Source organism: Oryx dammah, unplaced genomic scaffold (assembly GCF_014754425.2).
Source record: "Oryx dammah isolate SB20612 unplaced genomic scaffold, SCBI_Odam_1.1 HiC_scaffold_18, whole genome shotgun sequence".
Classification (NCBI taxonomy): domain Eukaryota; kingdom Metazoa; phylum Chordata; class Mammalia; order Artiodactyla; family Bovidae; genus Oryx; species Oryx dammah.
The window spans coordinates 31060918-31083098 of NW_024070202.1; the positions used below are offsets into that span (position 1 = coordinate 31060918).

The 22181-nt window shown below is 41.0% G+C and overlaps 1 protein-coding gene across 1 annotated transcript in view; it reads left to right on the forward strand.

Moving 5' to 3' along the window:
* DNAH11 (dynein axonemal heavy chain 11) overlaps positions 1 to 22181 on the forward strand; it is a 360125-nt gene that overhangs the window by 218165 nt on the left and 119779 nt on the right. Inside the window, exons 57-61 of the mRNA XM_040260639.1 lie at positions 3216 to 3362; positions 14553 to 14666; positions 17039 to 17182; positions 18090 to 18272; positions 19817 to 19918. Of these exons, the coding sequence (XP_040116573.1) occupies positions 3216 to 3362; positions 14553 to 14666; positions 17039 to 17182; positions 18090 to 18272; positions 19817 to 19918 (690 nt within the window). The remainder of the gene's footprint in view (positions 1 to 3215; positions 3363 to 14552; positions 14667 to 17038; positions 17183 to 18089; positions 18273 to 19816; positions 19919 to 22181) is intronic.

Below are 22181 nucleotides of genomic sequence, written 5' to 3' on the forward strand. Positions count from 1 at the left end.
TCATCCCAGCCACACGTCCCCCACTGCCTTGAAGGGCAGCGCCTCTTATCTCCTTTAGTCAATCCGAAGAGACTTAGCACAGGGTGTTAGTTGTGTACACATATCATCTGATTTCATGGTGAAAAACCCAGTATATGAAGTAGGTATTGCTAATGTGAATTTACACATGAGGCTCAAAGAATTGAAGGCCACAGAGCCCATGAATTCGGAGTTTGAGCCCAGATCTATATAAAGCCCATGGCTCCAAGCTGCCTCTGTTCAGTCGCTCAGTCGTGTCCAACTCTACGACCCCATGGACTGCAGCACGCCTGGCCTTCCTGTCCATCACCACCTCCCGGAGCCTCTCTGTAACTGGTTAAAAATTAGAATGTGAGAAGACAAAGACTTTGGTGATGGGCCATCCAGGCCCTAGAGCTAGAAGGGGGAAAAAACATACCTCTCACTGGTGCTCACCTCAAGGCAAGAAACTCCAGTGACCTTTACAGAGTATTTTCATTAGATTGTATGCCCATATGCTCTTCAAGAGATTGGGCCAGTTTTCTCCCCAAGGATGCTGGTGGACAGTCCGTGCCTAGGCTGGAAATAAGGTAGAACCTGGTTGGGAGAACGTATGTTGGCACCTTTCACCCTGAAGGACTCTCGGGCCACGTCCTTCAAACATTCTAAAGGCCAGACACCCATTGCTCCTTTGCCCCTTCCTTTCATACACCAAGGAATGGCTCTTCGGTGACACACTGTGATCATTTCTGAGCAGTGAGTAGATGGACCACGATTGGGAAAGAGAAACAGGAGCGAGGAGGTTCCCAGGACAGTTTCCAGGACTGAGTGATGCCGAGTGTGTGTGTGTGCGCGCGTTCAGTCGTGTCTGACTTTTGTGACCCCAGGGACAGTAGCCTGCCAGGCTCCTTTGTCCAGGGGATTCTCCAGGCAAGAATCCCTGGATCTTCCCGACCCAGGGATTGAACATGCACCTCCTGCTTTAGTAGTCAGGTTCTTTACCCCCAAGCCACCTGGGACACCCAGTGCAGATAATAGTTGCCAGAAAACTCCCAAAGAACGTATCTTTATTTGTGCATCTTTCTGTCCCTTTAAAGAATGTCTTTCTTTGGTCTCCCTTTTTATATACAATTTTATCTTACTTTTTTCCCTTCTTTCTCTTTCATTTGTCTTCCCTCTCTCCTCCTGTCTTCCCTGGTGGCTCAGGCGGTTAAGCGTCTATCTACAATGCGGGAGATCCAGGTTCAATCCCTGGGTCAGGAAGATCCCCTGGAGAAGGCAATGGCACCCCACTCCAGTACTCTTGCCTGGAAAATCCCATGGACGGAGGAGCCTGGTAGGCTGCAGTCCATGGGGTCACTACAAGTCAGACATGACTGAGCGACTTCACTTTCACTTTTCTCCTCCTGTCTAATTCCACCTCACTTGAATCAAGACTCTTTTCCCTAGTAAAGACTTTGCTAGGAATCCTGTGAAGCTAAACGTGAAGGAGATCTGGGTCCCAGAGCATTTAATGTCCCATTGAACGTTGAGGAGCCTGTTGAGTTTGCCCCAGGAAATGTAACAGTATTGGCTAAGCTGAACTGCAGTACCAGGCGGGGCTGGCACTGCACTCAGAGAGTTTATTTCCCTAGTAACAGAGACAAAAGCATGGGGAGTAGCCTCCTGGTTCTTCTCAGTGATGGCAGCATCTCATTCATGGAGAAAAAGAAAAGGAAAGAATCTGTGGTTTCCTAACAGTCGTCTCAGTTGTGTGTTTATAATTTGGGGATTGAGGAGAGGAAGAAAGGGACCGGTGACTCATGGTGACTGCCAAGTTCTTGACTGTTTGGAGCCCCTGAGAAGATACACAAGGTCTTAATGGAAGGACTATTCGAGATTCCTTCCCATCAGGTGTTTGTGCATGTCATGCTCTTAATATCAGAAAAGTGGTTTGAATATTTAATAGCACCTTTGTTAGTGTTAGTCGCTTAGTCATATCTGACTCTTTGCGACCCCATGGACTATAGCCTGCCAAGCTCCTCTGTCCATGGAATTCTGCAGGCAAGAATACTGGAGTGGGTTGCCATTCCCTTTTCCAGGGGATCTTCCCAACTCAGGGATCGAACCCAGGTCTCCTCCCACAGTGCAGGCAGATTCTATACACCTTAAAGAGTTTTTAAAATCAATTGATTATGGAGAGGAAGCATAGTGTCCTCTGTGAATAGCTGGAAAGCCGGATTGTGTAAGATCAGGTTGTGTGCAGGGAGAGAGGTCTTCATGTGGCAGCAGCCCACAGAGCCAGATAGCCATGCCCTCTGAAGTACGTCCTTACTGCTCTTCATGCATTGCAATAAAGCTCTAAGCCCCTTGATGGCCATGTATGCCCTCTGCAGATTTAGCATAGGTCATAATGGAGAGCCCTAGTCACTTCTCTTCATCAATAAGACCTTGCCTCTGGGGTTTGAGTGGCTTTGGACATTTCAGACCTAACAGCTTCCTTACAGACTGAAATCAGTGCTTAAAATGATTTTCCTTTAGTCTCTTGGATGATGCTTTTGATTATGGCCTGCCACGTGACTAGTTTCACTTGGCTAAAAAGTAGAAAGAAGCAAACATCACTGGGTGGCATGAGCCTGAGTTCATAGAGAGGCTAAAAAATCAGTCTTAGCTTAAACTCTAATAACACAGGTAGCGGTCACAGTACCAGCCATACCTCTAAGGCAGAGTGTAAATAACCTGTGTTGAAGCAGAGGTTGTAAGGATCCTTGCATATAGCAGTGGAATGTTGCTCACATGATGAAACCCCTGAAGTGTTTTTAGCAATGGAATGAAAATAAATGGCTGTGATTGTTCTTTTTTATGATTTAAAAAAAAACCTAATATTTATACCCCGCAGGACCAGAAAAGCAGGGTGCTTGTGTGACATGTGCTCAGGTGGGGGTGGCTGGGGGTGCTTCCTTGACTGTACAGACTGAGTTGAGAAGATAAGTGTTCAGTTGGTGCTGACATAAATTAATGACGTTTTCCACAAAACCATGGAAAACTTACTCTGTTGATTCCTGTGTTTTCTTAAAAAAAAAAAAATGGGGCTGCATTTTTGCACATGGAATTAAAGTCAAATCAGGATAAAAACAGATGGAAGTTAGAAATTGTTAGGCATCCCTGAATTCACTTAAAATAATAAGCTATATCTGATATTTGCTGCTGTTGACACAGAGTCATGACTTTTCCTTTAGGTGGGAGAGCTGAAAGCCAGACTTGCCTCTCAAGAAGCTGAGTTACAACTGAGAAATCAGGATGCTGAAGCTCTGATCGCAAAGATCGGGCTTCAGACAGAGAAACTGAGCCGGGAAAAGGCCATCGCCGATGCCGAGGAGCGAAAGGTCAGGCTAATTCCACCCTTTGGAGTGCGGAGCTATATTTAGCACAAAATAAACTGTAGGTGAACAATTTTGAACAACTTCCCCTCCAGGGAGCATAAAATCTAAAGAATTATGATAGTTACACATGTAACAGCATTTCACACCATGATTACCACTTGACCTTTCTTTACATTATGCATTTTCCCACCCTTTTAGCTCTTTTAATGACACAAAAGAACAATAAATACTGAGCTCATTCAAGCATATAATGGATGTGGATTTTGAACATCAGGCCTATTTGTAATACAGTAAAGGTCATGAAGTCACCGCAGAGGTTTCTAAAGGTTTTCAGTTTTTAGGCAAATTGAACAACTCAGTTGTTAACAAAGCCCATTCCGTCACTCTGCAAGATGGTTTTCGAATTTTGCATTTTAATAATACAACTTGAGGTTATTATTATATCCCAAGCTAAATTTGTCCTTTTCGAGTCCATGGAGGCCCTGGCATTCTGTATTATGTTTTATTGTTGGAAACAATTACTTTTAAGATTATATAGATTGGCTTTCTTTGTGCTTAGGTTTCCAGTAATTCTGAAATAAATATAACTTATTTTGTCATCTTCTCTTACTGAAACTTCAGCAGCAAGTAGAAGGTATTTCATTTTTGCATATCTTACTTCCCAAGAGAAACAGAATGATTACTAAATAGCAAACAGAATAATTAGCAATTAGTAAAAAGCAAACAGAATGATTAATAAATATCTTTTAAAAACTGAATGAATGTATATGTGCAAATTCTATTTTAAACAAAAGATTATAATCAAGGCTTTCTGACTCTTTGCAACCCCATGGACTATATAGACCATGGAATTCTCCAGGCCAGAGTACTGGAGTGCTTTTCCCTTCTCCAGGGTATCTACTCAATGCATGTATCGAACCCAGGTCTCCCATATTGTAGGCTGATTCTTTACCAGCTGAGCCACCAGGGAACCCCAAGAAAACTGGAGTGGGTAGCCTATCCCTTCTCCAGTAAATTTTCCTGACCCAGGAATCAAATCAGGATTTCCTGCTTTGCAGGAGGATTCTTTATCATCTGAGCTACCAGGAAAGCCCTATAATCAAGGCTTAGTTAATACAAAATATAAATTATGAATATTCATAGAGCCAGTGATTCTGTCGCCATTATGCTATTATTCTGCATTAATGATAGCAGAAAATATTTGAGTTTTTCCAGTGATGTTACCATTCATTCGTAGACAGATGAATTGTTTTCCTTTTGTTCTAATGTGCATTCAGCATATGTGCCTTTAACTTGCACACTAAAGACTTGAAAAGTGTATAGAAAATAAAAATGCTAAATATTTTTTTTAAAAACTTATTTTTGAAGTTAAAGATAAGGCATGTTTGGCATGGCCAATAAGCATATAATTCCTAATTCTGGTAATAAATATTTCCATTGAGTTTCAGATAAGTGGAGGATATCTTTAAAGGTATATTTTTATATTTAAAGTAACTGGGTATCACACATGGTGTGATGATCATGAGCTAATTTCACCCAGGGGATATTTTTCAGGCATTAACAAATATGTGATGTTCCAATTGTTACTATTTCATAACTCATGCCCCCCTCCGGAAGATTTTGCAGACCCAGGAATCAAACCCACCTCCCTTATGTCTCCTGCATTGGCGGGCATGTTCTTTACCACTAGTACCCCCTGGGAAGCCAAAATCCATTTTTACAGATCTTAAATTATAACAAGTACTGTGGAGGTCTTTTTACATCTTTTAAGGGCCTAGATCTGATAGATAGAGTGCCTGATGAACTATGGAGTGAAGTTTGTGACATTGTACAGGAGACAGGGATCAAGACCATCCCCATGGAAAAGAAATGCAAAAAAGTAAAATGGCTGTCTGGGGAGGCCTTACAAATAGCTGTGAAAAGAAGTGAGGTGAAAAGCAAAGGAGAAAAGGAAAAATATAAGCATCTGAATGCAGAGTTCCAAAGAATAGCAAGAAGAGATAAGAAAGCCTTCTTCAGTGATCAATGCAAAGAAAGAGAGGAAAACAACAGAATGGGAAAGACTAGAGATCTCTTCAAGAAAATGAGAGATACCAAGGGAACATTTCATGTAAAGATGGGCTGGATAAAGGACAGAAATGGTATGGACCTAACAGAAGCAGAAGATATTAAGAGGTGGTAAGAAACACAGAAGAACCGTACAAAAAAGATCTTCACGACCCAGATAATCATGATGATGTGATCACTAATCTAGAGTGAGACATCTTGGAATGTGAAGTCAAGTGGGCCTTAGAAAGCATCACTACGAACAAAGCTAGTGGAGGTGATGGAATTCCAGTTGAGCTGCTTCAAATCCTGAAAGATGATGCTGTGAAAGTGCTGCACTCAATATGCCAACAAATTTGGAAAACTCAGCAGTGGCCACAGGACTGGAAAAGGCCAGTTTTCTTTCCAATCCCAAAGAAAAGCAATGCCAAAGAATGCTCAAACTACCACACAGTTGCACTCATCTCACATGCTAGTAAAGTAATGCTCAAAATTCTCCAAACCAGGCTTCAGCAATACGTGAACCGTGAACTCCCTAATGTTCAAGCTGATTTTAGAAAAGGCAAAGGAACCAGAGATCAAATTGCCAACATCTGCCAGATCATGGAAAAAGCAAGAGAGTTCCAGAGAAACATCTATTTCTGCTTTCTTGACTATGCCAAAGCCTTTGACTGTGTGGATCACAATAAACTGTGGAAAATTCTGAAAGAGATAGGAATACCAGGCCACCTGACCTGCCTCTTGAGAAACCTGTATGCAGGTCAGGAAGCAACAGTTAGAACTGGACATGGAACAACAGACTGGTTCCAGATAGGAAAAGGAGTATGTCAAGGCTGTATATTGTCACCCTGCTTATTTAACTTCTATGCAGAGTACATCATGAGAAACACTGGACTGGAAGAAACACAAGCTGGAATCAAGATTGCGAGGAGAAATATCAATAACCTCAGATATGCAGATGACACCACCCTTATGGCAGAAAGTGAAGAGGAACTAAAAAGCCTCTTGATGAAAGTGAAAGAGGAAAGCTAAAAAGTTGGCTTAAAGCTCAACATTCAGAAAACGAAGATCATGGCATCTGGTCCCATCACTTCATGGCAAATAGATGGGGAAACAGTAGAAACAGTGTCAGACTTTATTTTTTTGGGCTCCAGAATTACTGCAGATGGTAACTGCAGCCATGAAATTAAAAGATGCTTACTCCTTGGAAGAAAAGTTATGACCAACCTAGATAGTATATTCAAAAGCAGAGACATTACTTTGCCAGCTAAGGTCCGTCTAGTCAAGGCTATGGTTTTTCCTGTGTTCATGTATGGATGTGAGAGTTGGACTGTGAAGAAGGCTGAACACCGAAGAATTGATGCGTTTGAATGGTGGTGTTGGAGAAGACTCTTGAGAATCCCTTGGACTGCAAGGAGATCCAACCAGTCCATTCTGAAGGAGATCTGCCCTGGGATTTCTTCGGAAGGAATGATGCTAAAGCTGAAGCTCCAGTACTTTGGCCACCTCATGCGATGAGTTGACTCATTGGGAAAGACTCTGATGCTGGGAGGGATTGGGGGCAGGAGGAGAAGGGGACAACCAACGATGAGATGGCTAGATGGCATTGCGGACTCGATGGACGTGAGTCTGAGTGAACTCTGGGAGATGGTGATGGACAGGGAGGCCTGGCGTGCTGCGATTCATGGGGTCACAAAGAGTCAGACACGACTGAGCGACTGAACTGAACTGCACCTGAATTTCTAAGGCAAAATTGTCCTCACACAAGGGGGAAATGTTTTAGCAGATTCGAACTCATCTGACAGGTTGTTTCATGAAGTTCTTCAGACGTGGAAAAGATACATGCTATTTTTAAAATATCTGATCCATACCAAAAGGTAAGAACACTTTAAAATATTTTCATTTTATTCATGAGGCTCAATTTAAGTATAAATAACAAATATTGTCTGAGCACCAGTGTTTGGTTTTTTTTTTTTTTTTTTTTGGCCTGGCACTTTTCTAGGCTCTTAAAGATATATAATAGGCAAGGTGCCTGCAAGTTGCTTACATTGTAATGGGAAAGATAGAAGATGAGTGACAATATTGATAGACAAGATATTTTATGTTAATGATAAGGGCTATGATGAAAGCTAAATAGATGCAATAGTGGAAAAAACTATTTTAAATTGGCTATGGAAGAAAGGTCTATTTGTAATTAAATTACGTAGAGTCAAGGTAATGGCAATGGAGAAGGAAATGGCAACCCACCCCAGTGTTCTTGCCTGGAGAATCCCAGGGATGGGGGAGCCTGGTGGGCTGCCATCTCTGGGGTCGCACAGGGTCGGACACGACTGAAGCGACTTAGCGGCAGCAGAGTCAAGGTATTAATCAAATATATGCCATGAGCTCACATTGGCCATATGCACAACATCGTACTAAATTCTGTGTGGTTTTTAGAAAGGGGTGTATATGGATTCTTTGATTCTATGAAATTGTAACACATAAGAAGTACTTTAAAAGTAACAAGGGTATATTGCAACATTTAATATGGCTAAACAAATATTGGAGTTGGAACACGGTCTTCCTGTACATCTTGACAATCCATATAGAGAAGCCAGTTGAAATTGTTGCTTCAAATGTGTAAGATCATCAAGGACTATTCAAATCACAGGTGTTGCTAGCAGTGACTTCAAGTAAGTGCCATTAAGCTTGTGAAAATTAGATCTTCCACATTTGATGTATCAGCTCCAGGTTCTAAGAATCCTCTGATCCCTTTCAAATTGCCCTCTTTGTCGAGTGTAAGCCTCATGAGTGAGAATGCCTTCTATAGTGCAGAGCTCATATAATCTCTTGGAAAGGTAAACATCCTCCCTGATTTTGGATGGTCTTCAGGTTTTTAATGTCTCTTTTCTAAAGATGGATAGGATTGAATTTTGGAGGACCATCAGAAATTTCTTATAGTCTGAAGGTAAGGGAGAGTCATGTATTTGTTAACTGGAGCTGCCATAACAAAATATCACAGAGTCGGAGGCTTAAACAATGTTGTTCAGTTGCTCAGTCATGTCAGACTCTTTGCAACCCCATAATATGCAGCACGCCAGGCTTCCCTATCTTTCACCATCACCATCTCCCAGAGCTTGCTTAAACTCATGTCTGTTGAGTCGGTGATGCCATCCAAGCATCTTGTCCTCTGTCATCCCCTTCTCCTCCTGCCTTCTATCCTTCCCAGCATCGGGGTCTTTTCCAATGATTCCGCTCTTTTCATCAGGTGGCCACAGTGTTGAAGCTTCAGCTTCAGAATCAGTGCTTCCAGTGAATATTCAGGGTTGATTTCCTTTAGGACTGGCTGGTTTGATCTCCTTCCAGTCCAAGGGGCTCTCAGAATTTTCTCCAACTCCAACGTTCAAAAGCATCAATTCTTCGGCACTCAGCCTTCTTTATGGTCCAACTCTCACATCTGTACATGGCTACTGGAAAAACCATAGCTTTGACTAGATGGACCTTTGTTGGCAAAGTAATGTCTCTGCTTTTTAATACATTCTCTAGGTTTGTCATAGGTTTTCTTTCAAGGAGCAAGTGTCTTTTAATTCTATGGCTGCAGTCACTGTACACAGTGATTTTGGAGCCCAAGAAAATAAAGTCTGTCACTGTTTCCACTGTTTCCCCATCTATTTGCCATGAAGTGACGGCACTGGATCCCATGATCTTAGTTTTCTGAGTGTTGAGTTTTAAGCCAACTTTTTCACTCTCCTCTTTCACCTTCTCAGGAGGCTCTTTAGTTCCTCTTCACTTTCTGCTGTAAGCGTGGTGTCATCAGCATACCTGAGGTTATTGACTTTCTTCCCAGCAGTATTGATTCCAGCTTGTGCTTCATCTAGCCCAGCATTTTGCATGACGTACTCTGCATGTAGGTTAAATAAGCAGGGTGACAATATACAGCCTTGACATACTGCTTTCCCGATTGTGAACCAGTCCGTTTTTACATGTCCTTTTCTACCTATTGCTTAGAACTGGCTTAAACAGTAGAGATTTATTTTCTCAGAGTTCTGGAGTCTGGAAGTCCAAGGTCAAGCTGTTGGCGGGTTTGGTTTCTCCCAAGGCCTCTCTGCACTGGGTTTGCAGACGGTCCCCTTCCTACTTGTCCTCACATGTTTTTTCTCAGTTCACATACCCTTGCCGACTCATGTGTGTGACTAGATTTCTTCCTCTTACAAAGACACTAATCAGATTGGATTAAGCCTCACCCTAACAGGCTTAGTTTAATTTAACCATTTTTAAAGGCTCTCTGTGTAAACACAGTGACATTCAGAGGTCCTGGGTTTAAGGCTTCAACCTGAGAATTTTGAATGGACACAGTTCAGCCCATAACAAGCAGTTATTGTGGCTTTATCCTCTTGTTGTGACCACCACTAAATTTCATGAGCCATCTGCAAGGCACTTTTGACAAGTAGAGGGCAGGAGGAGTCTGGGGTTCCCATGAATGGGGCTGTCTTCAAATCTGTTTTAATAGACGATGGTAAAGAGAAAGCACACACTCTAAGCTTCCCTGCAGCTCTTCCACCTTCCCCGGGTTGGGCCTCGTTAACCAGTCCCCAGGAGCCTTGTGGGAGGGAGGCAGAGAAAAAGTGCACAGTCAGGCTTAGCAAGTCACCGTGATACACAGCAGTTGCACAGCTCCGATAAGGCTGCACTTAGGGTGCGAGGGATTGGGAATGGGAAGTTGACCAACCTGGAGAATTTTTTTCATTTGCATTTGTGGGGTTTAGTTGTTAAATGTTCTGAATTGCCCTGTTTATCAAATTACCCAAAGGGATAATACTCCATTAACAGTAAAGGAAGAGAGAGTAGTATGTATGACCCCAGTCTTATTGAAATAGCATTTAGGAGAAATACTCCCTAGGGTGTCTTCTAAATACTAAAAAATCTATGATCCCAAGTCCAATTTTAAAATGAAAAAATAGAAAGCCCAGAGATAAATCCACACACATATGGACAGCTTATCTTTGACAAAGGAGGCAAGAATATACAATGGAGTAAAGACAATCTCTTTAACAAGTGGTGCTGGGAAAACTGGTCAACCACTTGTAAAAGAATGAAACTAGATCACTTTCTAACACCGCACACAAAGAGAAACTCAAAATGGATTAAAGATCTAAATGTAAGACCAGAAACTATAAAACTCCTAGAGGAGAACATAGGCAAAACACTCTCCGACATAAACCACAGCAGGATCCTCTATGATCCACCTCCCAGAATTCTGGAAATAAAAGCAAAAATAAACAAATGGGACCTAATTAAAATTAAAAGCTTCTGCACAACAAAGGAAAATAGAAGCAAAGTGAAAAGACAGCCTTCCGAATGGGAGAAAATAATAGCAAATGAAGCAACTGACAAACAACTAATCTCAAAAATATACAAGCAACTCCTGCAGCTCAATTCCAGAAAAATAAACGACCCAATCAAAAAATGGGCCAAAGAACTAAATAGACATTTCTCCAAAGAAGACATATGGATGGCTAACAAACTCATGAAAAGATGCTCAACATCACTCATTATTAGAGAAATGCAAATCAAAACCACAATGAGGTACCAATTCACACCAGTCAGAATGTCTGCGATCCAAAAATCTGCAAGCAATAAATGCTGGAGAGGGTGTGGAGAGAAGGGAACCCTCCTACACTGTTGGTGGGAATGCAAACTAGTACAGCCACTATGGAGAACAGTGTGGAGATTCCTTAAAAAATTGCAAATAGAACTGCCTTATGACCCAGCAGTCCCACTGCTGGGCATACACACTGAGGAAACCAGAATTGAAAGAGACGCATGTACCCCAATGTTCATCACAGCACTGTTTATAATAGCCAGGACATGGAAACAACCTAGATGTCCATCAGCAGATGAATGGATAAGAAAGCTGTGGTACATATATACAATGGAGTATTACTCAGCTGTTAAAAAGAATACATTTGAATCAGTTCTGATGAGATGGATGAAACTGGAGCCGATTATACAGAGTGAAGTAAGCCAGAAAGAAAAACACCAATGCAATATACTAACGCATATATATGGAACTTAGAAAGATGGCAATGATGACCCTGTATGCAGGACAGCAAAAAAGACACAGATGTGTATAATGGACTTTTGGACTCAGTGGGAGAGGGAGAGGGTGAGATGATTTGGGAGAATGGCATTGAAACATGTATAATATCATGTAAGAATCTAATTGCCAGTCTATGTCTGATGCAGGATATGGCACGCTTGGGGCTGGTACGCGGGGATGACCCAGAGAGATGTTGTGGGAAGGGGGTTCATGTTTGGGAATGCATGTACACACGTGGTGGATTCATGTCAATGTATGGCAAAACCAATACAGAATTTTAAAATAAAAAATAAATTAAAAAAAATGATACTATTATAAATGGTCACAAGGAGCATGTATAGATTCATTATATCCTTAAGGATAGTAAATAAACCTGATGTAATAACTCACTCAAATACAGTCTCTGTTTTTTCTATAGCAGAATTCTCTAACACATTGAAAATGGAATATGCTTGGAGTTTTCATGGTCATTCCTGGCAGGATTGAGGTTTGGGAGCAGTTCTCAGTAAGCTTGCAGAGTTTCCCTACAGATGTTAACAGTAACCATACATATTGGCCGGAGATCACATATCTAGCCTGAACCAATTACATTCATAAGAGGTGCAGTACACAGCAAAATAATGGTTAATCAGGAGAAGGGTAATTATTGCTAATAAAGCTGCGGTAGACAAGGTAATTTGTTGTGAGCAGTGTTTAATTTTATGGTGTAGATAAACCTGTTCATTCCAAACACATCTGAAGAAATGCAGTTCTGTTCACACGTGATGATTCATAGTCCCCGTCAGCACAGCACCATCCCCCATGGTGACTGGATCCTGGTGCCCAGCAGCCACAGCTTTGAAACTCCACACTTCTGCTCAGGACAAGAATTTTCTCTTCCCAGACACTCAAGTTCTGTGTTCTAAAGGGAGGAGGATCAAAACTCCAAAAGTCCTCATTTTGATCTTGTTCGAGTTTACCAGCATGGCTTCCCTATATCCATATTATTAGGTTGGTGCAAACATAATTTTGGTTTCAGACTGTGAATTTTAAATCATTATAGCTAGGCTCAAATACATCTATATTAGTCAAAATAAGAACCATTACAGTCACATTTTTGCCAGTGAGAAATAAGTTTGTTTATTCCTGTAGCATAAAAATCCATGCTTCAGGATTCAACAAACTCTTGGAAAGCATTTTTGGCCTCTCGCTGGTTGTGGAAGAGTTTTCCCTACAAAAGGTTGTTGAGATACTTGAAGTGGTAGTCAGTTAGCGAGAGGTCAGGTGAGCGTGGCAGATGAGGCAAAATGTGATAGCCTAGTTCAATCGACTTTTGAACCATTGGTTGTGTGACGTGGTCGGGCGTTGTTGTGGAGAATCGGGCCCTTCTGTTGACCAACGCCAGGTGCAGGCATTGCAGCTTTCGGTACGTCTCAGTTTGCTGAGCATACTTCTTAGTGTAATGGTTTCACCGGGGATTTAGAAAGCTGTAGTGGATCAGACGGGCAGCAGACCACCAAACAGGGACCATGACCCTTTTTTGGTGCAAGTTTGGCTTTGGGAAATGCTTTGGAACTTCTTCTCAGTCCAGCCACTGAACTGGTCATCACTGGTTGTCATAAAATCCACTATTCATCACGTGTCACAATCCAATAGAGAAATGCTTCATTATTGTTGTGTAGAATAAGAGAAGATGACATTTCAACAAAATGACGATTTTTAAAAAATTTTCAGTCAGCTCGTGAGGCACCCACTTATCAATCTTTTTCACCTTTCCAATTTGCTTCAAATGCTGAATGATCTTAGAATGGTTGACACTGAGTTCTTCAGCAACTTCTTATGTAGTTGTAAGAGGTTCAGCTTCAATGATCCTTTCAAGTGGTAATTGTCAACTTCTGATGGCCAGCCACTACACTCTCATCTTCCAGACTCTCATATCCTTTGCAAAATTTCTTGAACAACCAATGCACTGTATGTTTGTTAGCAGTTCCTGGCCAAATGCATTGTTGTTGCCAGTTGTCTCCACTGCTTTACAACCCATTTTAAACTCAAATAAGAATTTGCTTTTTGTCTAACATCATTTCCCTAGTCTAAAATAAATATAAAGAGCAAATAATAAGTCATCAGCAAAAAAGGCAAAGTGAAAAATGCACAGTAAAATGATATATAAGAATGTTTTAATACCAAATGGCGAATTTCAACAATGCAAAAACCGCAATTACTTTTGCACCAACCTAGTATATAATTAGTCTTCATAAAAATTTTATGTACTGATAAACATGCACAGAGTAGAATAATATCTTCTAATCAGTTGAGCAGAAAAGCTTCACATTTATACTTTTTTCCATTTTATTTATTTATTTTTGCTTCTTGCTGTGCTCCAGCCTTCTCTAGTTTGGTGAGCAGGGGCTACTCTAGTTGCAGTGCCTGGACCTCTCATTGCAGGGCCTTCTCTCGTTGCAGAGCACAGGCTCTAGGCTTGTGGACTTCAGTGGTTGTGGCTCCTGGGCTTAGTTGCCCTGCAGCATGTGGGATCTTCCTGGATCAGGGATTGAACCCGTGTGCCCTGCACTGGCAGGCAGATTCTTAACCACTGGACCACCAGGGAAGTCCCTTTACGTTTATTCTTAAAGAATAGTTAACATGGCTTTTAGATGATGTAAATATAGGTAATTAGATAATGTAGGTAAGGTAAATATAAGCAAAAATTAAGGGAATTTTGGCAAAAATACTTTGTGATCTAGTTTACTGAGTCAGCTTAGATTGTCACTTGTCCAGGACTTGCCGAAAAAGAAAACTGAAAAACAAAGGAAATGCTTAATCTTGCATTTACTATTAATGGCACCTTAAAATGGCCAAAGCCCTGCTTGGAGCATTTTGATATTTGAGTCCGTTTGTGTTGTGTGTTTTGTGCCTATGCAAAGCTTTGTGCATACCATGTGCCTGAAGAGAAATTAGTCTTTATGACAAAATCCTCATCTGTTCAAGATATAGGCAAATTATTGAACAGTGTCTCTGAGGCAGCTTGCATTTTTCAGTAGAGATATCTGAGACAATAATTGGTTTGTGTGCTTTCCTTGTTTGATTAGGTGACAGCCATTCAGACTGAGGTGTCCCAGAAACAGAGGGAGTGTGAGGCGGACTTACTGAAAGCTGAGCCCGCGCTGGTGGCTGCGACAGCTGCCCTCAATACACTCAACAGGGTAAGAATGCTTCCTGGGCTCAGGGTTTTCTCAAAGTAATATTTGAAGGTTATTAGAGTTTGATAACTGGATTGAGAGTGAAATCCATGCAATCAAAAGGAAAGAAAGTCCCATAAAATGTTACAGTTGAAACAACTATTTAAGGACATCATTGAGGTCATCATTATAGTTGAGCTGCCTTTCCCATCCGAAAGTCTGTCCTCCTTGACCCCAGCACGTAGTCTCCTTTTGAATACTTCCAAAGCCATGCAGTTTATGCTGTCATAAAAGGCAACTCTATTGTTAGCACTTGGATTTGGCCCAAATCCAGTGGTTCATATTATGTGTTGCTTTAAAAACCAAGTGGAAGATTCTTTATTTCCTCTGTTGCTTTAAGAAGTAAGTGGGGGATTCTTTATATCCTCTGGATATTTCCTGTTATGGATATCTTATAAAAGTAGTTTTAATGATAGACCCTCAGGAAAAGAAGAAAAACCTGGATGCAAAGATACCTAGTTTTGACCACACCATTTTTCCTAAATTCATATTATTAGCAAAATCTCATTGAGCATTCAAATTCCCATAAGAGAAAATAAACTGTGGTGGTCAGAAGGACTGCGTAAAGAGAGATGGAATTATGGGCAGTGTTATTTTAAAAACTGGCAGCTGATCTTGCCTTTCGGTTCTGCTATGCCTCTGGGGAGATTCCCAGGGCATTACTAGGCCTGAGGGTCTTGGACTCACCTTCGAAGAAGAAGGGATCCAGACTTCCACTGCTCTTCAAAGAAATATTCCGTTCGTTTCTCTCAGTATTCTTTTGAAGAAAATAATTTTGACTGTGAACAGAGTTATTATCTTCATGGATGTTTCTTTTAGCATTACCATAAAGTTAAACAGTTTAAAAGAACATAGGTATACTGTGATGGAAGATTGATTATTCTGTGTTCAAATAACCTGCTACCATTAAAATGAGAATTGTTAAATCCTAGCTAGCAATGTGAAAAAATGTTCATGATCTATTAAGTGAACAAGGCATAGTATAAAATAGCATATATTAAGACATTTTTAAAATGAGAACATGCTTATACATAGGAAAAGTTGGAAAAAAAGATAAAAATAACTGATTTTTTCTGAGTAATGAAATTTTATACTTTGCTCTTTCTGAGCTCTAGAATGTTTATGTTGTTCTTTGTGCTTTGTATTGGCAGCTTTTTCTCTGAATATATTATTATTTACTCAGTCCAAATAAATTAATATCACTTAAGTATAAAGCTCAGTATATTTATAAATGATGAAAGGATTTTGGTTACTTAGTTCTCAGTTAGCATTAACATACTTCACGTTTTTGCTTTTGTTCTTGTTTTCACACCCTTTCTGTTCTTTGCAGTCATTTCCCAAATGAAAAGACAATTTATGGTAATAGAGGAGAATCAGGTTCAACATTTGATGAGATTATATAAGTAAGAGTATATAATACAGTTAAGGAAATTTCATAGAAAATCCTTAAAAAAAAGCAAAACCATGTATTGTGAACCTACTTATACTTCTTATAGATATTAATTCTTACTCCAAAGTATTTGCTCTGAGACTTGTAACTTATTACATTAATACCATCTCTTGAGTAAATTAAGATTCTGGCCTTCAGAGACTAAAGAGGGATGTAGAAAGAAGGTTCAGCCTCTACGGGCATCTTCCTGGTTGAGTCATTATAGTGTAATAGAAGATGCTTCTTGTGCATATAAAGCAGAAAGACAACACTAAGAGACTCTGAGCTAAAGGACTCTGTTTCTGGGTTATTGCTGTTATTTAGTCGCTGAGTTGTGTCTGACTCTTTGTGACCCTGTGGACTATAGCCCACCAGGCTCTTCTGTCCATGGGATTCTCCAGGCAAGAATACTGGAGTGCGTTGCCATTTCATACTCCAGGGTATCTTCCCTACCCTGGGATCAAACCCGTGTCTCTTGAATTGGCGTGCAGATTGTTTACCACTGCACCACCAGGGAAGTCCCTGTTTCTAGAAGGCCTGATTAAAAGGCAAATATATTATGTAGGTTGGATGAACCCATAAATACCCTAAAACCTGTACATTTGTGAAATTCCCTGGCCTCAGTGTGCAAGACTCTGCAGGACTGGTACATCAGGAAGATAGATTTACTTGGAAGCCAAAAAAGGCAGTGATATTTTCAAAGTATCAGAAAAGTGCCAGAAAGACCTGGACCTACTGGTGTCCCACAGTGGGATCTCTGGGAGGGCTGCAAAAACTGCCAAACCGAGACTGGTGTGAAGAGGAGAAGGTGGGAAAGACCATCCACTGAAGACCAGCTTAATGACCCATCAGTGGCCGTGAGAGAGCAGAGCGCCCTGGTCTTGAGAGTGTGTGTGGTTTTCTTCAGGTCAATCTCACTGAGCTGAAAGCCTTTCCTAGCCCTCCAAATGCAGTTACCAACGTTACTGCAGCTGTGATGGTCCTTCTGGCTCCCCGGGGCAGAGTGCCGAAAGACCGGAGTTGGAAAGCAGCTAAAGTCTTCATGGGAAAGGTATCAGCCTGGCAGCGTGAAAATTCTGATGATTTCTGTGTTCAGTTCTGTGGTTATACTTGACAGCAGGGACAGGGGAGGAATGGGCTGGGAGTTTGGGATTAGCAGATGCAAACTATTTTATGCAGAATGGATAAACAACAGGGTCCTATTGCATAGCACAGGGAACTATATTCAATATCCTCTGATAGACCGTATGAAAAGAATGTGTGTGTATATATATTCTCTATGTATGTATAATTGAATCTCTGTGCTCTACATCAGAAATTAACCCAACATTGTGAATCAACTATACTTCAGTAAAATAAAGTTTCTTAAGGTACAGACAGTTTGAGGAGAAAGAAGAAAGCTATAAAATTCCTAACTATTAAAAAGAAGTCATGTTCAGATTTGCTGAGAGTAATCTACTGTGTGTTCTCCGGACCTAGAACTTTTGTTTGCCAAGTTGGAGATTAGCATGGGGTTGTAGCACACCCAGATCAGCACCAGCAGCAGTTGGAAGGTTGCTAATTATTTTCAAAATTATGAAAGCATTTAAGTGTAGGAGGGAGAAAATTACATGGATTTCTTCTGTTGGAAAATGTTACTAATGTACAAGAAGGTGAAGCAAAGGGGCTTTGGGGTATGTGTTTTTCTTTTTCTTTTCTGCCCTTCTTTTCTTCAAAATGTGAATGCCTCCTGTGCAAAGACTGAATATTTTACCCTGGGATAAAAGGGATTTTAAAAGTGTCCATTGCTAATTCTAACTTTAGACTGTAAAGACCGAAAAAGTCAAACAGTGGGATAAATGCAGCTTGCCAATTTTGCCTTTGTGATGTGAATCCTAAAAGCTGATTTTAACTTTTGATCTTGGAATTTTCTCTGCAGCACAAATGGCTCATTGCAATAAGTCTTTTTTGCTTTACAGGTGGATGATTTTTTGCAAGCGTTAATTAACTATGACAAAGAGCACATTCCAGAGAATTGTCTAAAAGTGGTGAAGGAGCAGTACTTGAGAGACCCCGAGTTCAACCCAAACCTGATTCGGACCAAATCTTTTGCAGCAGCTGGTCTCTGCGCCTGGGTCATCAACATCATGAAATTCTATGAGGTGTATCAGGCATGACCAGATGGTTTATGGGTGTTATTCAGGAAGGGTCATATATATATGTTAATTTCTAGACCAGCAAAAAATGTAAAATAATTTGATATTTAATTATCTGAATAAGATACATTTCTAAGAATAAGACATGAAGGCATCAGATTAATCAGAATTCTCTAAAGGAGGATATCTGAAATGTTGGAAGCCATGCTTTTTTAGGGTAGAGTAACTTCTTTAGATCAAATAGCAGCAATTAAATTTGATTAGATAAAAACATTTGGGTAGAATAATTATATTTATTTATATTGAAATATTTCAGTTGTTGGCTTGAAACAACTGCAAGTCTGAGTTCATGTTTAATTATTTCATCCCTGCTCTCAAAGCAGAAATTTATACCAGCTACAAGTAGACTTAATGAGATGAGAAATAACCTTTGGAGGACTTTTGTATTTTAATGACAAATGTGTTTTTGACTGTATGCGGTCTTTTCTAAAGTTTGTGCTTTGGGGCCAAATGGAGATAGATGGTCATCTCAGTTAATCGTGTATTTATCAAGTACTTGTCTGTCAGGTGTGTGCCAAACACTTTGCGAAGGACTGGATGTGAAAGGGAACATGCGTGGCCCTTTGCCAGGCAGAGCTGACTCATTTCTGTCTTTAAATCTTGTGTGTTATATTCAAAGGTGGAATTGCTGAGGAAATGCCACTGTCACTCCCAGAACGATTTTCAGAAAACTAGGTTATGTCCTTCACTCTGGGGACCCGTGGGAATAGGACCCTGTCCGTCTCTCTTTAGTGGAAACCTGTATCAGGCAAGACTGCAGATGGATCACAGCTGATGGGCAGCCTCGCTCCATAATGGCATGCCTGACCACTGTGCTAGCCTCACGCCCTAGGTGGAAAGACAAGCCCAGCACTGGACCATTGCTGTGTTCTGTGTTGTTTTGCTATAAAAGAGGACAGAAAATTTAATTTCCTTTTTCCCTTCCCAACAGAATATTTGATCCACTCAAATGCTCAAACCACCCATTCAGATAGCCTTTAAGGTGGCCAGGAACTTAGAAAAAAAAAAAAAGAAAGTGTTAGTGTGGTTAACGTTATACTGTGTGAGGGTATCTCACATGTTCCTTTCTGGGTTCAGAGAATTTCTCCACACCAATTTTCTGCCTTTAAGGCTAGACATAATCCCACCTTTAGCTGTAGCTGCTGTACTTGACAATTTCTGGTGGGTGATACAAGGATTGTCTCCAAATTTTATGAAAAACTAATTTTAGTATCTTAATGGTATTTGACCTGTGTAGCATTTTATGCTAATGCTTGTCACTCTAATGTCCACAACAAATGAGTGAGTAATGGACAAGCAGAGAGAATTTGGAAAGCTATGTGGATTTTTGTTCTGCCATTAGGTGTTACCATGACTAAGAGTAAACACCAAATTTCTAGGTGAATTAGAGATTTTAACTGTAAAGCTTCCAGCAAATAGAAGACCGAATGATTACCTGCCCTCTTTGCATCTTCATTGCCTTGTGAAATAACCCTTATGTGGCTTTTCAGGTCTACTGTGACGTGGAGCCCAAACGCCAAGCATTAGCCCAAGCAAACTTAGAACTCTCTGCAGCTGCTGAGAAATTGGAGGCTATCAGGAAAAAGCTAGCAGTAAGTACAGGCTCCAACACTGAAGAAGTTCCTAAGAGGTGGAACCCCGCCCGCACTCTTAGGATCCCACCTTCAGATAGGGCCATCTCTGAGACCTACCACTCAGGAAGGAATTGGACCTTTCATGAATATATCCATTTATATTCTTCTTCAGTAGACATTCTTTGTCTGCTGGATGCTGACTGAGCTGGAAAAGGGAACTTTCATGATTTCTGCACTTAAGAAACTTCCATGGTCTGTCAGTAGAAAGAGGGTAGCATTCAGGGATTTAAAGCAAGGATTCTGGAACCAAAGTGCCTGGGTTTACATCCAGACTCCACTATTTACTGTTTCACCCAGCACATGTTAGTTAACCTCTTTGAGCCTCTTTTTTTTTCATCTGAGAAATTGGTACTATAATAGCATTTACTTAGGTCGATCATGAAGATTTTTATCCAATTTTTGGATTTTTATCTCATTTTTGAGAGTAATTCATAATGAGACTTTAGCACGGTGCCCGGCATATAGTATGTGATTAGAAAATGCTACCTATAAATATTATCACCTTGACTCTCTCTACAAGTACATAACAGATCATTGTCGTTTGGCGCTGCAAGTATATGTGTGACTATATCCAGAAGGCAATAGGAGCACCAAAAAAGACCCTAGAGAAATTAGGGAAAGTTTCATAATGAAGGTGTATTTGATATGAGCTGCAAAAATTACTTGGGAGTCATCAAGGATAATAAGATCAGGAGAGGTGTTTGTGATTTTTTAAAAAAAGTGAAGAAAAGAGGGAAGAAGCAGTTGGTAGACTTCATGAGTCCTAGTAGGCCAGAACCCTAACATGAGTGTCTGGGGGATGGTTAGGAATAGTAGGAAGGAATGAAAGATGAAGTTGCAAAAACCTTCTCTGCCTTTCATGCTGCAGAATTTAAATCTTACCTGACCTTGGTATTGAGTCTTTGAAAGATTTTAATAGGTTAAAATGGCATGGTCACTTTTCATCAACTGAATGGAAGCTGGAGGAAGAGAAGAGGCTAGCTGCAGAAAGACAAGTTAGAAGTTCCACTGTGGGTCCTATGAGGGCCTCAGCTAAGGCAGGAGAAGCTACAGTAGAGACAAGAAGCAGCAGTTGGTAGACTTGACAAGTCCATGCACTCAAGGCTGCTGATGACATGGTGGTGGAGGGACACATACAGAACGGAGATGATGAGCCGGAGGTGCCGGACATGATAGCGTGGAGTGGTACAGTCAGAGTGGCAAGGCTGGGTAACCCTGGCCACCTAGGGAAATCCTCAGAGCTTCAGTTTCTTACCTGTCACTTTGTGAATAACAGCTAACTCTCAAGGTGGGCACCTGTGATGTATTTTGGCTACCAGCATCCAATCTACCTTCTTTGGGTGGCAACAGACTGGTTTATCTTTGAGAATTACCTTTCCCCATTGGATACACTCAGGTAGGACTTCGATCAGGGGTACCTTCTTCTGTCCTAGCTGAGGTCTGGTTATGTGATCCAAGCTTTGCCAGTTTGACTCCCCCAGTCTCTAGAATCAAATTAGTAGCCAGAGAATGAGACTGAAAATACAGTTCATGTAAGGTAGGACAGTGTCCAGAGGAAGCTTTCAAGTATTTCGTTCCTGCCCCCAAGTCTCTCTGGAGCTCCTAGGAGCCTGCGTGCGATTCTGTGCCTTTCCTTTCATTGAAAGAGCACCCCCATTTTCAGGAGATTCTCTTTAGCTTAATTTGGCTAGAGATGGTCTCTAGGAGCAGAAAGAGTTGAGGGGAGACCTGAAGGAGCATCCTCCCATCTTGGAGGAATTCCTACCATGGGTCTCTGAGCCTGTGAACTCAGGGATCACTGTACCTGGACTCTGGGGCTCACAGTGGGCAGGAAGCCAAGCCAGGCTTCCTATAGAACAGGACTTGAACTTGGCTTGATTGTATGTGGGGACACTATTGTCAACAATAGTAGCTGATTTAGACAAATTTAGAAAAAACATTCATTTTATTAAATTTAGCTTCATTTATTGGTCAATGCTCTCACTGTCATTGTGACTAAAATCTTTAGAAGAATGTGGCCATCTATTATTAATGGCTTTATGTAATTGTTAGAAGCAAGTTAATATTCATGGAAAAGTAATGAGAATGCTCAAGAGCCATGAAAGTAAAAGTGTTAGTCGCTCAGTCGTGTCTGACTCTTTGCAACCCTATGGTCTGTAGCCTGCTGGGCTCCTCTGTCCATGGGATTCTCCAGGCAAGAATACTAGAGAGATTCCCTTCT